This window comes from Agrilus planipennis, unplaced genomic scaffold (genome assembly GCF_000699045.2).
Source record: "Agrilus planipennis isolate EAB-ADULT unplaced genomic scaffold, Apla_2.0 scaffold6, whole genome shotgun sequence".
Taxonomy (NCBI): Eukaryota; Metazoa; Arthropoda; class Insecta; order Coleoptera; family Buprestidae; genus Agrilus; species Agrilus planipennis.
In genome coordinates this window covers 2,494,389-2,511,536 of record NW_020439302.1, presented here as the reverse complement: position 1 = coordinate 2,511,536, position 17,148 = coordinate 2,494,389, and the positions used below count along the sequence as shown (strand labels likewise).

The following is a 17,148-nucleotide window of genomic DNA, read 5'->3' as shown; positions in this document are numbered from 1 at the left end:
TATTTTCATGAGAAAAAGTGTTTTCCAAGTTTATAGTTAATTATTTGAGGTGTATTATTTGCTGTATGTTGGGTTGTCTACACCATATATTATAAATTGCAATTTAATTTATAATAAACAGAAAAATATAAATTATTATCCTTAATTGCATCTGCTTGGTAAAAATACAATTTAATGGTGAAAATTCATCAGTCTACTGTATGAAACTAGCTCAATTATAGCCTTTATTTTAATAGAAAAACAGCAATTACTTCATTTAACAATATATTTAGTTAAATTGTCGTAAAACACCATATAATATATTAAAATTGTAGAATAGTAGGATATCTTAAAAGAAACTGCTTCCTTTGTTGTTTTTCTGATTTAAAATATTATCTTCTGATAAAACTGAAACAAAAGTTTAATGTTTAAAATATTGATATACTTTTAGTTTAAATTTTATGTTTACGTCTAAAAGACGTCTCAGATGTTTGTGTCGTTGGAAAATCGTCATTTAAATTTGTTTGCTCATTTTCTGGGATTCCCTGAAACGTAGTCGTTTCTTCTTCTTCTTCTTCTTCTTCCTCTTCTTCTTCATCGTCATCATCATCATCATCAACTTCTTCCTCCTCTTCTTGTTCTTCCTCGTCATCATCTTCACTTTCGTCTAAAGTAAAATCAAAATCGTCGATTTCATTAGTAACTTCTTCAGCATCGTCCACATAATCATCTAAATCATTCTTTTCTCCAAACCCTTTGCTGCAAATAAATTAAGTAGCATTTGTTTTAATGTTAAGAGTAAAAAGTGGAACTTACGTTTGAACCATTGCAACACCTGTTGTGAATACTTTTTGATAACCCTAGAATGAACGACACCCTGTATACAGTATTCATTAGCAAACAATTAAAAACAAAAGAAATGTTACCTTATTTCCTGCTATTTCTTTCGAGTGGCCTGTTTGTTGTCTTCTTGGGGCTGAAAGAGAAATTTTAAAGGTCTTTTAACCTATAATTTTTATGTGTAGTGTTAAACGAAAGGGACTTTTAAACATTATTTACTACTGGAGCGACTTCTATTCCTACAGGAGGTCATAATTGAAGGAGACTGTGTTTGTTGTTGTCGGTAACATACAGCAGAAGTGTATGGTTTTATACAGGGCGCTCTGCATTTACTTCTACTTCTGCTTCTTCTGTAACAAATTGTTTTTCGTATTTGTCTGATTTTTATTACAGTACGTACCTTGTAGTTGATGAATATGGGGATCTGGAAGAAGTTCGTCTAAAACCGATGTTAGTTTTTTGAAAAGAAATTGCAGTTGGGTTTAATGATTTACGTGGAAAATTGCGATGTACAGGTCGGTTTTGATTGGTTGGTCCTTTTACCTATTTTTGCGGAAGTTGAAGATGTTTTACAGGAAGTGGAGGTGCCAATTTCTACATTATATGATTCACCCCCTGCTTAAGTAGAAATGTTACGGTTTTTAAGTTTTTTTAATTAAAATAATTGTTATGTTCAGTTGTTTTACAAACCTTTGGCTGACTTTAATCTTAAACAAATAAAAATTGATCCTATAAGGAACCATACAAAAATTGTAGCCAGCAAAGCAACAAGAATGATGTTGTTTTTACTATTTTTCTAAAATTAAAAAAAAACAAATGATTGATACCACATTATAACGTTTTGCACATCTATAAATTTTACTTCAGTTCCATAACTACATGAGCCCTTGTGTTTAGATGCGTTTCTCCTTTGTTCAACAGCACCATCACCTTAAAATTGGAAGTTGTTAAAAATATTGCTTTCTTGATTCAAATTTCCCGCTAAATTAATACTATATTACAATTTATGCAACATTAAGTAATTTGTGTAAATGAATATTAGTTTTCATTGTTAGCACTTTTTATTATTTAACGACTTGTTCACTTAATTTAGTTAAAAATTAAAATTTATAATATTTTATTAGCTTGATCTATGGATATGGCGTTTATGGAAATTGTTTCACTTTATAGATAGCAATAGTATGGATTTTAAACAAAGTAACATTGAAGAAAAAGAAGAAGGAGAAGCTTAACCTCACTTTTTAGTATTGTGACATTTAAGGTTAGAGAATACATTTCTTTTAATTTGTTTGTATTTTTGATGCATTTACCAAACTGTTTTATTGTTTCCATAACTCTGTAGATTCCTCCAAATGCAGCATAAGTTTTTGGATCGTGAATGTGCGGCAAAACGTGAGTGTTTAGCCAGTGTTGAAGCCTTTTGTGGAACCTTGTTATGCAGCAAGGCTCGGCTTTTATCGACATGTAACATCTCATCGTTGCTACATAATACTTAACTAGGATATAAGCTGACGAGGATGATTCTAGTTTCCGTAAAGAATACGTTTTAAAAGGAATAGCAATTGCGGATGGCTCTATTGCACTATCCAAAATGGGCATTGGGATTTCATAGCAGGCCTCTTTGTGCCCTAGAAATGATACATACTTTAGGTGAGCATATTTAACTTTTACCTCAGTTTCACCTCTCTCAAGTTTTTGGTATATTAAACCTTCACAAGGGTCCAGTTTGCCATGGGGAGGTTTTAAAGGTAGTCCTACAGCTCCTGTACATTCTTTTGAACAATAATTTATTAAATATAATCTGTGAATTGGATTAATTGTTGATTATTTAACTAACCCACTTGGCTATCAGGATTCTTCCAACCTTCCCCATTGGTTTTTAAAAAAAATTTAATTTCTTTAAAAATATGATTTAGCTTTTGAATACTTTCAAATTTTATGACACCAGCATAGAATGCAGACCGTGCCAAGGGCAATACAAAAGCGTATAAATAACCACCTATGTAAGATAAAACAAGAAAATGATTTACACAAATATTTCTAAAATTACCAAGCGTATCTGCCATTGCCTTCATCATAATTATTCTACTACTTTTACTGCTGCCTTTTGTTTTGTTTTTTACTGTTCTAAGTACCATTTGGAAATACAAAACAAGGTCATCTACAGTTTCATCGTCTTTAAATCCAATAGAACTTTTACTTGGAAGTATTTGTTGAAATATCTTTCGCGAATTTAATAGTACCATTTCTTCTGAAGACCAACATCTTTTTTCTAAATCGCTTTTTGAAAATAAGACCGTGCCAACGTTATTATCGCCTTGTGTGTAAAATAAATTATAGGAGAGAATTATCAGAATTAATGTCACAAGCATGACAAATGAAATATTAAGTTTTGTATAAAAATCGTAGCAAGTAATTGGTACATTTTTTGATAATTTAATTGGCTCTTCTAATTCTGAATACGTTATTTGCAACATATAAATCTGTAAATCACTTTCCTATGGTTATTAAGGAATTAACTACAGTTTTTAAATTGTTTTATTCACTTAATTGCAATAAAATTGCATACACCTATGCTATATCTTATATTTTACATTTTTCTGTACAAATTTAATGTACAACCGAATTCAATGGTTCTGCTTTTATGCTGGACAAATTCAATCGATTATCCAATTCTTCATCTACAAGACCAATGATTGCACTAAAATTAAATATCAAAATTTAATATTTTAAAAATTTCCAATTGTAAATAATTATTACATGTTATCTCCTCGAATTATATGCAGGCCTAGTATAACTTGTTCGACTCCTGTAGTACTAGAATAGACTCGTTCGTGAGATTCGTCTAAAATTATGTTTATTGTCTGATCAAAGCCCTTAAGAGTTCCCTACAAATTATATGAAAGTATTAATTCATTGTACAATATTTTTCGTATTAACTTACGATAAAATTGCGCCCATCAGATGTAATAATTGATACAGTATCTAAATTACAATTAAGGAGTTGATAACAAATTTACGATTAGAAAAATATTTTTAAAACTATGTAAAGGATACGATTTACAAAAGCGTCCAATCCAGCAGCCATTTTTTCGGCTGTAAAGGCTTTTATGTGACGATTAAATGAAGAAATTGGATATTTTAAGTAAAAAGTTTAAAATGTTTAATCGTTTGGTTTGCGCTTTAAGAGTTAGGTTAGTTTCATCGATAAAGGTAGTTTTATTGTCTATGGTTTTTCTAAGGTAGTGTCAAAGTAAAGGCTAGTGGGTGCAGTTAATTAATGAGAATTAATTTTATTTTGGTTATTATTAATACAGGAAATATCTGTTTACTGTTGTTTTATTGACAAGTTTCAATTATTTTTAAGTATTTGAGATTTACTTGCTTTTTGTTTTATTTAAGTATTATTGTGGAGTTATGGCTGAATGGTCTGTAGAGTTCAACGTTAAATCGAGTTGACATTAGGAAGAAGGAAAAGAAGAACTTCGATAGAGTTAGGTTATTTATATGCCTTTTTTTATTTAAGAAAAGTAGTTTTTGATATGTTTATCTATATAAATAAGAAGTTATGAGTAACCCAACTTTAAGACATCTTACGGATCCTAAATTTGGGAAGCCTGCTAAGCATCAAAACAACGTAAGCATTTTGTTTTTCATGCACGTGCGGTACTTAGTACATTTTTTTACAGCTTCTGCAGCAATTGGGGACTCCTCACATTTCTAGTTTTAATTATATGGTAGATAGAGGTCTGGAACAGGCAGTGGCGGATATTATTCCTGTACAGTTTGAATTTACTAATGGTGACAAGATTTGTTTGAAGATCGAAGAAGCGGCTCTTAGCTGTCCCTTAGTTCCTGTTGGTACTATCGGGGTGAAAAAACAAGTGGTGCTTCCTACCGAATGCCGACAAAGAGCAGCTACTTACAAAGGCAAGTTCAATATTAAAGTATCCTGGACAGTCAACAATGGAAAGAAAAGTTATTTTGAAAAAGAGTTGGGTGAAGTTCCTATTATGCTCAAGGTATTGGTTTTTCCTGTAGTAATGTTGGGAAATATTTATGTATTAATAAGGAAATTGTGCTTTTTAGTCAAATAGATGTCACTTAAATTTAATGTCTCCTAAACAATTAGTGAAAAATGGGGAACATGAAGATGAATGGGGTGGATATTTTGTTGTTAAAGGTCATGAAAGACTAGTGAGAATGTTGCTAATGACTCGAAGAAATTATCCACTTACCATAAAGAGATCTTCATGGAAAGAAAGGGGAGAATTATTTTCTGATGTTGGTGTTAGTATCAGATGTGTTAGAGAAGACCAAACAGCACAGGTACTTATCACTTTTATAGTTTTTATATTGCATATTAATATTTTTGGTCTTTCAGAACAATGTTTTGCATTTTTTGACTGATGGTTCTGCCAAATTCATGTTTATCTACTTAAAAAATTTGTATTACATTCCTTTAATGATCATTATGAAGTGTTTGTGTGATTATACAGATAAATTCATTTTTGAAAAATTAACTGAAGGACATGAAGATGATTTATACTACATAGAGTAAGTGTGTCATGTTTTTGTTTGTTAATTAAATACCTAAATTGTAATTTAATATATTTTAGTTGTATACAAAATATGCTTCGGGCGTGCCACTTGGAAAACTTGCATACACAAGAAGACTGCAAGGAGTATGTTGGTAAATTGTTCAGAGTAAGATTCTTGCAATGCCCAACATGGTACACAAATCAACAAATAACCGATTTCATGTTAAAACAGTGCATCTTAATACATTTAGATAATAACACTGACAAGTTTAATCTTTTGGTTTTTATGACGCAAAAACTTTTCGCTTTCGCTCAAGATAAGTGTAAGCATGAAGGGGTCGATTCGGTGATGATGCAAGAAATTTTATTGGGTATGATACTAGAAACAATTATTATTCATTATAAAAAATTAAATCTACTTTTTAAATTCAAGCAAGCATGATTGAAAGAAAATTTATGAACAAAAATAATTATCTGTAACATTTAAAAACATTTTATTAAATTTAAAATATGTTAATGAAGGCTTGAATGTTCCATTTCTAAATCTCTGTCTTTAAAAATTTGAATGTATGTTGTTAAAAGCCATGATTTATATATATAATATTTGTCATGCTTTCCTTGTAGGGGGTCACTTGTATTTACAAATACTTAAAGAAAGACTTCAAGGTTGGCTCAATAATCTTCGACTCGCGCTTCTAAAGCGTCCCAAAACTGACTCGATGCTTCCTCTTTCTTCTAAGGAAGTACTGATAGCTGCCAAACATGCGGGAACTATAGAATCCTCAATGGAGCAGTTTTTTGCTACAGGGAATGTAAAAACTGCAACAGGTCTGGGTCTAATGCAAGATAAAGGCCTAGTTATAATGGCAGAAAACATTAATCGGATGCGTTACATGTCACACTTTAAAGCAGTTCATAGGGGGGCCTTTTTCCAAGAAATGCGCACTACAGAAGTCCGTCAGCTTTTACCGGATGCGTGGGGTTTTATATGTCCGGTGCACACTCCTGACGGAGCTCCCTGCGGTCTCCTCAATCATCTTACGATGAACTGCACAGTAACGGACGCCCCTGATCCAGTTTTAACTAAAAATATCCCTCGTGTTCTAGCCAGGTTGGGAATGGTACCCCTCGAAAATTATCTTCACGAAAATAGGGCGGATTCCTATGTAACTGTGGTAGATGGGAAGGTTGTGGGATATGTGCCAGTGTCAATTGCAAAGGACTTGGTAGATAATTTAAGGCTGCTGAAGATACAGGGCAAGGAGATACCTATTACAACAGAGATTGCTTTGCTTCCCAGGAAAAAGGTTACAGGACAGTATCCTGGATTATTTTTATTCACAGGACCAGCCAGAATGATGAGGCCTCTGGTTAACTTGAGTGCTCGTAATATGGAATTTGTAGGGACTTTAGAACAAATCAATTTGGACATATCTGTCACTCCAGATGAAATATATAAGGGTAAGAAGAAAATGTNCTACCTTTAGGGCTAACAAAATGAGTTTGGAGAGAGTTTAAGTTTGAACTAGTCGCAAATTGGAAACCAAAACTGGTTCCAGTAAGTATTAAAAGTTGGTTTTGTTGGTGTCTTTTTTGTGCGTTAGGGTTTGAGCTTTTTTTTACAAAGAAAAAAAATGAATTAATAAAGATTTTATATATTTTCTTACCTTACTTGTTGTTCTGTTACGTATTCTTCGCCAAAATTATACCTCGGTTTCCTGTTATCAACTTCTTCGGTATTTTCTTTCCTACATTTGACTGCATTTCGGATTTCCGTTTTGAATTCGTCATCTCTCCCAGTTTCCGCCCCATATCGCAGCCGCGGTAGCTTGTCAAAATCTTTAACTTCCTTGTTCTTCTCATACATCTTCCTTTCGTATTCCCTTTTCTCGTACTCCCTCCTTTCAATGTCCTTCTTTTCAAAATCCCTTTTTAATATTTCCCTTTTGCTTTCAAACTCCCTCTTGACCTGATAATCCACGTGATTCTTAGTAGGGTCCCCATTCTTCCCCATGACGTGTTCTTCTTCCAATTCCCTGAAGTTCTTGGCGTATTTGTTGAGCGGATTTTCCATGAATCGTCCTTTGCCCTTTTCCAAGGATCTCGTGTTGTCTGAATATTTATTATCGTGATGTGCATTATTAGAACTGGCGTCTCTAGAATACGAGTTTTGACTAGATGGGTACCGGTCTGATTTGTACCCATCAGGATAGTGGCGGGAGCTTCGGATTTCCGTTTGGGTATGGGGACGAGGCAGGGTTAATTCCGGGGAACCATCGGGCATCAGATACATCGTAGACTCTGCCGTGTCTGCATTCCATTCTTCGTCTAAATGATAAATAAAACAAAAATTGTTACGACGAAATATGTAGAATGCTTGTATTTGGTTTGATCCCTGTCTGTGCCCTTATAACTCATAAATTATTGAATCAATTTTTATGGTTCTTCTACCATCTTCAAGGAAATTAAACAGCGAAAGATTTAGTACATAAAATATTAACTTTTAACCTTTAGTTTATGTTGAAAAATAAATAAACAAAATAGTTCGAATCTACTGCGCTAACCTCGGTTAAAATAACAAGGTGCTTATTTTTGACTAATTTGTTAATATCGTTAAAAATTATTTATAATAATTTATGTATGAGTGACGTAACTTAATTCAAGAACTTGCTTGACCTTCTCCGTTTTTTTTTCCATCTGAATAAAATACCTAATCGGCGAAGTCTATTCTGAAGGCGAAATACAACCGCAACTAACTGAGGTCAAGGAAAACTGCCGTTTTCCAAAGTTGAATAACTGTAAAGGTTAAACTGTTGTAATTCCTATTTGGAATTTATGATAATAAAAACTTTATATCTATAGAAACACACACGCATATATAAATTAATCGTCTTGCCATTTTCATTCTAACACCTTTACGTAAAATTAATTGATTATGCATGTCTGCAGCAATCTTTTACTAGTTAGTTTTGTTTAAATATGTAAAAAACGGTGTGGCAATTTAAAAGAAAAATCGGACAGACAGACACACGAGTGTTACTATAAGGGTTGCGTTTTTTATTCGGACGTATGGAACCCTAAAAACAAATCACTCATGCGTCTGTCTGATTGTCATACTAATTATTTCAGAAACTAATTGACATAGAAATTCGAAATTTTGTAGATAGAACTTTAGGCACATTTATATATAATAACAAAATTGTACAATAATTCCAATTAAAAATATTAAATTTCTTCGCATGATTGCAACTTATTATTTATTGAATGTGTGTAGATTTCTTCGTGTGTAACTACATATACACACGTGTAGTGGTTTAACATAACGGTGTCAACCTTTTAAACACCTAACTGTATCCAATCGATTAACTACACATTTGAAACGAATACTTTGTGGGAAGATAATAAGTCAATGGAAAAAAATCATTTGAAAAACGAACGCTTCAAATTCTTGTTATGTAATGGTGTGACCCCTCGCTGGAATGTGCTTAAATAACATAGTAGATTAATTAAAAGGTAGATTTTTACTAGTCAATTTATAAGCTTGATTTAAACGTTAAAACACATTTTGTTACTACAAGTTTTAGAAGCGCAAAATGTAGCAAAACGAACACGAAAATTAGAAATGTTTTTCGAGTTTATTAAAGTTCAATTAAAATCGTGTGTAAACCATCGAAAACAGGAGATACCAATACCTTAAATATCAAACTTAATTACAAAAGACGCCAAAAAAGCACGCGAAAATTTGTTAGTTCTCTAGATTTCGCAAAATCTGAAATCGCTTTGCAGGACCGTAGCTCACTTATTTATTGTCCGATTTAAAATTAATTCGAACCATCGGGAAGAGCACACCTGAATGCATACAACACTTTGTTGGATGACCCATGCTTATGCTGACAATATGCCAAAAGCGCACGCAAACATTTGTTAGTTTTTTAGATTTCGCAAAATCAGAAGTCGCTTTGCAGGACCGTAGCTCGCTTATTTATTGCCCGATTTAAAATTCATTAGAACCATTGGAAAGAGCACACATGAATGCATACAACACTCTGTTGGATGACCCAAACTTAAGTTTACAATGTGCCAAAAACGCAAGCGAAAATTTGTTAGTTTTCTAGATTTCGCAAAATCAGAAGTGGCTTTGCAAGACCGTAGCTCGCTTATTTATTGTCCGATTTAAAATTCATTGGAACCATTGGAAAGAGCACACATGAATGCATACAACACTTTGTTGGATAACCCATACTTAATCTTACAATATGCCAAAAACGCACGCGAAAATTTGTTAGTTTTCGAGATTTCGTAAAATCAGAGATCATTTTGCAGGACCGTAACTCGCTTATTTAATGTGCAATTTAAATTTCGCATGAACTAATCGAAAGAGGAGACTTCAAAGTATGAAAATCATTATTTGGTGGCCCTGTTCAGTTCAAATGTGAAAGTTAGTTTGGTTTTCAAGTTGCGCAAAAACAGAGGTCATTTTGCTGACCCATTGTCTGCCTGTTTAAAGTCCGATTGAAAGGTTGTTTGGACTATCGGAAAAAGTATATATCAATAACTTTGTTGACAGCTCAAACTGAAATTCAAAATATGTCAAAAACGCACACTTGTTTTTCTAGATTTCGCAAAAACGTAGGCCATTTTGCAGGGCCGTACCTCTTTCATTGAAAGTCCAATTTCAAATTTCTATATCGGATAGTTTTTGAGAAAATCTGCTGTAAAAGACAGACTGACAGTTTCCTTTTTGGATTATTTGTTTAATGGGCCATTTTATAAAAATAATGACGGACCACATACATACAAGCATAACTGCTTTTACTGGTCTAAACCAATTTTGAATTAAAATAATTTCGTACAGAAAATAGCCAAATAATAATTTGCTTCATTCAACAACAACACCAACGAGCAAAATGATTAGTAACTATTGAAAAACGAAGACTGGTAAATAATGATGATAGTTAAAAACGTTATAGCTGAAAGCCTGCAAAGAAAAACACAACATAAAACATCGTACCATTCGTTCGCAACAACTTGGAGCGATTGTAATAATAATTCTTAGAATATTAGATCATCATTATCATCATCGTCGGCAGAGATGCCTTCCATTTTTTTTACAAACTCTCTTACTTCGTCGAAATTATTTATAGAATCGGCCGTGGCATTTTTGGTTATTCAAAGATGCCGACAAAACAGATAATTAGATACATCAAGTAAAATTACCTTAAAGTTAACGAAAACATTTTTTTATGACTAGGCAGACAGATAATTTTCCTTATTTTGGTTTTCATTTAATTAAGTTTACCGTTAGAATGTTTCACTCATATAAAACTAAACAGTCGCTAAACATTAAAAACCAGATGAAAAATGGAAAAGTTTCACTGCTTTTTCAAACCGTAAGTCGTGTACCCTTAAAAGTGTTTTTTTATTTTTCGTTTAACATTTAGCGTTCAGTTTGGTTCATTTCTAATCTTTAATAGTTTTACCAAATCTAATTTCTCGTATAATTAGTCATTAAGCACATAATAATTTATGTACCGAGCTACATATTATTTGTTAAAGACTTATCCTTCTAATTACAAAAACCGCCCAAAAAGTTAGACAACTTTCTTCTACCTCATCTCATTCAGAAAAGAACTAGTTTGAGTAGAGATTAAACAGATCTATACACAATACAATTTTAGTTACATATAAATGGCATTACAATTTATAATTTCGTTTTGTATTGCAATTTTTATTTAAAATTCAACTCTCACTAGACCGACTGTTGTTATTCAAGCTTCTATTCGACTTGCAAGTGGTTTTTTTAATTCAAAAACATTCACCTTCGGCAATATGGGTGCGTAGTCTCTCTCTAATATTTAACCATAAAAAAGGAGTGTTGTTTTGTACACTACAGATTGCTACTAACACTTTAGCTGACCAATTGGATTAAGACGGGCCCCCAGAAATCAATCATAGGAATTTCGAACGATATTATCTAATTTTATAGATACCAAATCAAAATATCATTACCTTTTCATGTGTCTTAGAGGAATATCTTATTTGAACGTTTAAATGCTTGTAAAAAATATTTGAAACGCGTTTTTGTTTACTGATTTTGGTCTCTAAAATATAATAGCTGAAATTTGATAGTACGAAAGAGAAAAATTAGTCGTTGAATAACTGCCTTGGTCTTGATGTTAAACCTACTGGAACTACCATTTATACGACCAAAATTATAATGTACTATGTATGATTTTATTGCCCCATTGTATGCGTCAGATTAGAACAAATTATCCTTTCGCAAAATTCTTTATCAAAGGTTTTGCTTAATTGTGTAACGGGTTCTTCGCGGTTTTGTTATTTAAATAAATGCCACAAAAGGCACTTGACCTTTCTAAACAATACCTCTATGCCATTCGTAGCCAGTCACGTATTAAAAGTGTTTGTTTTGCAACATTATAACCGAAAGTTAAAATACATAACATTAATCTTTCTTATGTTCTTAGGTACCTTTTCAAACTTCGAGTTAAATAAAAGTGAATTTAACAATATTACTGTAATGTTTTTAATGTTTTATTACTTTTTTCGCAAGCACGCACATTAATAGAGTCATAAAATGATTAACTTTTTCCGAAATATTCAAATTAACTTGCAAATATAGTGAACTAACTTACACACTTAAAGGGCTTCTGACGTGTGTTAAATGTTATGAAAGTAACGCCCACTGATGAATCCAAACAAAACGCACAACTTTTGTGACGTCACTTATGGGAAAAACGTATGTACTCAATAGAAATGTAGATCGACCCCATATTGAAATCACTCAAAATATAGATTGTTCACAAATATACAATTTAAGTAATAAATCAATTAGCAAGTACGTAATACATCACAAATTTAAAAATAATTAATCAATTAATAACTTTTTGATGGGTAACTGTAAAATTAAATGTAAATTGTTAGATTTATAAAATACGATACTTGAAGGATTGTATCTTAAAGGATTGTAGCTAACTCTAACGGGTGCACAAATAGGACAAAAGACACTTGACCTTTTAAAAGAAACACAAAATTTTAATTTTACTTTATTCCAGCCCATTTACGCAAGAATATTTGCATTTTGCAACCGCGAGTTGAGATGTAATGCTTTAATCTATCATANTTATATAAAAACTGGAGTTCTAAAAAAATGGACATGAAAATACGTTGGTAATTTAGATCTTTAAATTATGCAAGCAAGATCAATCTTGTTATTTTATTAAAATAATTACAAATGGATTTATTGTCCTTTTTCTTATGTTGCAGGTGTTACAACACATATGGAGCCCTCCAAGTCTTCGTTTCTGTCCAATTTAGCCCAATTAATTCCCATGCCTGATACTAACCAGTCTCCGCGGAACATGTATCAATGTCAGATGGGGAAACAAACAATGGGAACTCCCTGTCACACGTGGAGTACCCAGGCTGAGACGAAAATCTATCGTTTGCAAACACCAGCAAGTCCTCTTTTCCGACCTGTTCATTACGACAATATAAAGTTGGATGATTTTCCAATGGGAACCAACGCCGTTGTGGCCGTTATTAGTTACACAGTAAGTTAGCAGTATCTTGTGCTTATAATTATTTGGGGCTGCATTATTCTTTTTTTTTTTTAACGATTTCCAACAAGTAAGAGTATTTAAATTAAATAATTATTAATTCTTTTGATAATATTAATTAATTGCGTCCCAATTGTTTTCAGGGTTACGATATGGAGGACGCGATGATAATTAACAGATCTGCATACGAAAGAGGTTTCGCTTACGGTTCAATTTACAAGGCGCAATTTATCGAATTGGACCACGTAGATTCTTATTTTTGTCGCGATCCTTCTCTGTCCTTTTTAGTTGATTATCTGGATACTGATGGTCTTCCTCATCCCGGAGTACCTATGTCCGAATCGAAACCAATGTATTGTTATTATAGCGCCGAGTCCTGCAGATACGTTGTGCAAAACTTTAAAGGGAAAGAGGATTGCTTTGTCGACAATGTGAGAGTTTGTGGGAACTTTAACAATACCAGGGCCAAGAAAATTGCATGTATTGTGTTCAGGGTGCCGGTGAGTCAATTATTTTCATTGCGGTTTTTCAAATAAAAGTTTAAAAAATGTTAAATGCAGGGTTACAAAAATACCAATATACTATAAATATTTTTTATTAATCGTATCTTTTCACTATGCTTATTGCTTAATGGCCTTTTTTACATTAGCAATTACAAAAGTAATTATTAATTTACATTATAAAACCTTGATTAAATGTTATTTGGTGGAATCTATTTTAATTACATTTTGTATTTGTTTCAGAGAAATCCAACGGTTGGTGATAAATTTGCCAGTCGTGCGGGCCAGAAAGGTATTTGTTCGCAACTGTGGCCTGCTGAGGACCTACCCTTTACCGAAACAGGTATGTTTTACGTTAATTATTATATGTAAAAGAAATTATGAGTGCTATCAGCACAGGGCAAAGTAGTTAGTATCTGCAATTTCTTATGCAAAGTGTACGATGTGTTGCATACCTATTTACAAACAATTCCCTTAAATTTAATTTTTTAAACAATTTTTACCACAAAGAAAGCGGTTAAACAAATTGTGTTCACAAAAATGAATTTCGATCACTTGAAGTAATGGTGCTAACAGTTTTGAACTCATAGTGACTGATAGGGGGGAAGAACTATTTAAATATAATAGAAAATGAATAAACTGTTTTTTATTCTTGTTATTGCAACTGTAACTGATCGTGGTATTATTTCTGNAATTTCAATAATCAATCGAATATAGTGGGAAGATGTGGGAGGAAGCAATAAAAGGGGTAGTAAAATATGAGGAGAGATTAGAGAGGCTAGACGAAGAAGATACAAGATAGGAAGTATGGAAGAGAAAGGTAATGGAAATTAGGGCACAAATTAGATATAACAGAGAAAGGGAAGGATCATTGGAAATTTTAAGCTTCAAACAAGAGCAGGTTCGAGAGTAGTTTAAGCAAGGGACAAAAGTAGGGACATGGGATTTGGTGAGGAATAGATCCAAAGATATGATTAGAGGAGATTTAGGAAAAATAGAATGGTCTAGGTATGTGCTGGGTATGAAAGAGATAATATGGAGGGACTGGCAGGGTGACTGGGTACCAAGGTATTCGTAAAGGGCGAAGGAAAAAAGTGTAATGGCAAGATTAAGGACGAAGAATGAATTTAGAGGATAACTTTTGGAAAAGGAAGCGGAAGGAAATGTGGTAGGAGGATGTGAGAATGGTGGAACATGGGGAAAATCCTGTGAGTTGGTGAATGAAGATGACGTTAGGTTGAGAGGTCTGAAGAAAATTTTAAGGAACATGAGATAATATTAGAGGATGAGGAAGGGACTTAGATAAAAAAATGAACGAAGTAAAAGACACTTGACCTTTTAAAAGAAACACAAAATTTTAATTTTACTTTATTCCAGCCCATTTACGCAAGAATATTTGCATTTTGCAACCGCGAGTTGAGATGTAATGCTTTAATCTATCATATGTATCAACAACTTTAAAGTAGAAGTGAATTATGAAGAGTTTACATGTACATATATATGGGCAACGTATGTGAATGTGTAATGGATTTTACCATGTTACTGTTCATTGTTTACTCTTGTGTGAGAATACAATATAATGGAGTATTTTTATCTCTGGCACGTAAAACAAGGCACGAAAGCAAGGTTGCGTTCCGTTTCTTGAACTTACTTAACTAACAATTATGTTATCTTATACCACCTAGATTCCATCGGGCTGGATTTTTTATGAAAGCGTGTGTGAGATGGTAATTACGACGTGCATAGGTACCATTATATCTTACACTCAAACGGCTAATAATTAATCTAAAGTAAGTAGTTACACACACGTTAATGTGTTCACAAAAAATCTTGGCAACAGCAAGAAATTTTAAAAATTCGACCGTAATTTTAAAAATGTTGTACCATTACCACAGGGCGTGCTTATTAACACCTAAATTTCTAGTTAACTAAAAGTAGATTATACCATATTTCTGTAATGTTGTTCGTTGTTTATAACTTTCTTCGCAAACACAAGTATTAATAAAGTAATAAAATGATTAATTTTTTCCAAAATATTCAAATTATTAACCAAATATTAGTTTTTACATTAAACTAACTTATATTTTTCTAAAAAAATTGTTATTTACGGTGTTTTTACGTAACTTTTGTCAAAACTCGATCCACGTATACGAACCAAAATCGAATGATTCAAACAGTTAACAAAATGATTATTTATTCTCTTTTTACATATTTTTCGGTTAAGGTCAGCCCATGTATAAGAACGAAAATCGAATTTTTGTAGAAATTTTTTGTTTTTTTTTAGGTCAAAATCGGGGACCTATAAACTTTTTTTTAATAGAATAAGGCTCGTTAAGGTGCGTAAGCATTTGTTTTATGTTTATAATTGTTGTGTGTATTTAGTAACATTTCTTAAAATTTATACTTACTTTTCTCATTGGTTTCTTCTCTTCCTGCCTTGCAAATATTTCACTGTTTCACTTTTTTTTATTGTAAAGGAACATTTGTTTTATTTTCGTTTTGCATTTATTATTATTACCTAATTATTTATTTATTAAACAAAATACGTTCGAAAAATCAATATATTGATTGTTTAACGGATTATAAAACACAAAAACAAGGTGTACAATAAAATTAGGTAATCTTTGCGATTATCCCTTGTATTTTAGTTATCGAATTGTAGAGCGTCCCTCGTATTTCTCGTAACCGGAGCGACATCTCGCGACCGGTAGTCAAATATTATTATATCCAAATTACAGGTTTCAATCATATTACAGATGTTTTCCGAACAGCTACTAAAGTTTAAGCGGTAATAATAATAACACTAAATTTAAAAATCTTCCGTCGATTTAAATTCCTATAAATGCATGGACCTTGACCGAAAAATACCTAAAAAACACCCCTAAACGAATCGAGTTGAAAATTTTTGCTTAATTGCTCGAAAAATTTTCAACTCGATTCGTTCGATTTTGGTTCATATACGTGGATCGAGTTTTACCAAAAAGTACGTAAAAACACCATAAATAACCATTTTTTTAAAAAAATAAAGTATGCCACAGGTAGTTCTTATCAATTATTAATTAATTAGCCATATCAGATTTCATTTACTGGCGAATTAAGCAAAACTTTTGCACTAATGTTCTATTTCGGTTCCCAAAAAAAACCCATGTATAGCTACCTGTCGATTGTTTTTGGGAACCGAAATAGAACACTAGTACAAAAGTTTTGCTTAATTCACCAGTAAATGACAACTGATATGGATAATTAATTAATAACTAATAAGGACTAACTGTGGCATACTTTATTTTTGCAAAAAATGGTTATTTATGGCGTTTTTACGCGTTTTTCAGCTAAAGTCGCACCATGTATATGAACTAAAATCGAACGATTGGAGCAATTAAGCAAAAATTTTCAATTCGATTCGTTTAGGAAAAATACGTAAAAAATAAGCAACAGGGTGCTAATTTATTTTATTTGTTACATATAATTCAAAAATTTGTTTGTGATTTCGTCAATAGATGGCTTTAATTGAAAGACAGAAAATTACAATTTTTTGAAATTATCATTTTTACAGGTAATTTTATTTTTTAAGCTTTATTGACTGTCTGTTAGAGGGCGCTCTTGTCTAAATTTTGAATCAATTCTCTCCAAAATTTAAATTTGAATATGCAGTTGTTGTTTTATAAATTATTATTACAAATGAATACACAATATTACTGGCTAATTTGTCAA

General features: G+C 32.2%; 4 protein-coding genes across 6 annotated transcripts in view; 1 reads left to right on the top strand and 3 right to left on the bottom strand.

Moving 5' to 3' along the window:
* Window positions 1-251: 251 nt before the first annotated feature.
* Window positions 252-3,149, bottom strand: LOC108744411. Its single transcript, XM_018480161.1, has 13 exons — window positions 2,870-3,149; window positions 2,657-2,818; window positions 2,502-2,591; window positions 2,130-2,447; window positions 1,682-1,749; window positions 1,510-1,615; window positions 1,314-1,434; window positions 1,220-1,258; window positions 1,039-1,169; window positions 906-955; window positions 796-839; window positions 449-738; window positions 252-387 (listed from the first exon to the last, which is right to left on the bottom strand). Exons 1-13 carry the CDS (start codon window positions 3,063-3,065, stop codon window positions 329-331), a joined length of 1,674 nt encoding a protein of 557 aa, XP_018335663.1. The 5' UTR covers window positions 3,066-3,149; the 3' UTR covers window positions 252-328.
* On the top strand, window positions 2,242-13,824 carry LOC108744310 (DNA-directed RNA polymerase I subunit RPA2). Its single transcript, XM_018480019.1, has 10 exons — window positions 2,242-2,469; window positions 4,222-4,456; window positions 4,509-4,841; window positions 4,909-5,148; window positions 5,204-5,376; window positions 5,439-5,731; window positions 5,985-6,821; window positions 12,645-12,931; window positions 13,081-13,437; window positions 13,681-13,824. The coding sequence occupies exons 2-10, from the start codon at window positions 4,388-4,390 to the stop codon at window positions 13,807-13,809; spliced, it is 2,718 nt and encodes a 905-aa protein (XP_018335521.1). The 5' UTR covers window positions 2,242-2,469; window positions 4,222-4,387; the 3' UTR covers window positions 13,810-13,824.
* Window positions 3,344-4,041, bottom strand: LOC108744651 (U6 snRNA-associated Sm-like protein LSm8). The gene is made up of 4 exons (XM_018480520.1): window positions 3,877-4,041; window positions 3,764-3,804; window positions 3,580-3,707; window positions 3,344-3,520 (listed from the first exon to the last, which is right to left on the bottom strand). The coding sequence occupies exons 1-4, from the start codon at window positions 3,905-3,907 to the stop codon at window positions 3,430-3,432; spliced, it is 291 nt and encodes a 96-aa protein (XP_018336022.1). The 5' UTR covers window positions 3,908-4,041; the 3' UTR covers window positions 3,344-3,429.
* The window catches only part of LOC108744453, a 119,621-nt gene continuing 109,478 nt past the window's right edge, over window positions 7,006-17,148 (bottom strand). For all 3 annotated transcript variants that reach the window (XM_018480236.2, XM_018480244.2, XM_018480227.2), the window contains one exon: window positions 7,006-7,688. In XM_018480236.2, the coding sequence (XP_018335738.1) occupies window positions 7,024-7,688 (665 nt within the window). In that variant the 3' untranslated portion in view covers window positions 7,006-7,023. The remainder of the gene's footprint in view (window positions 7,689-17,148) is intronic.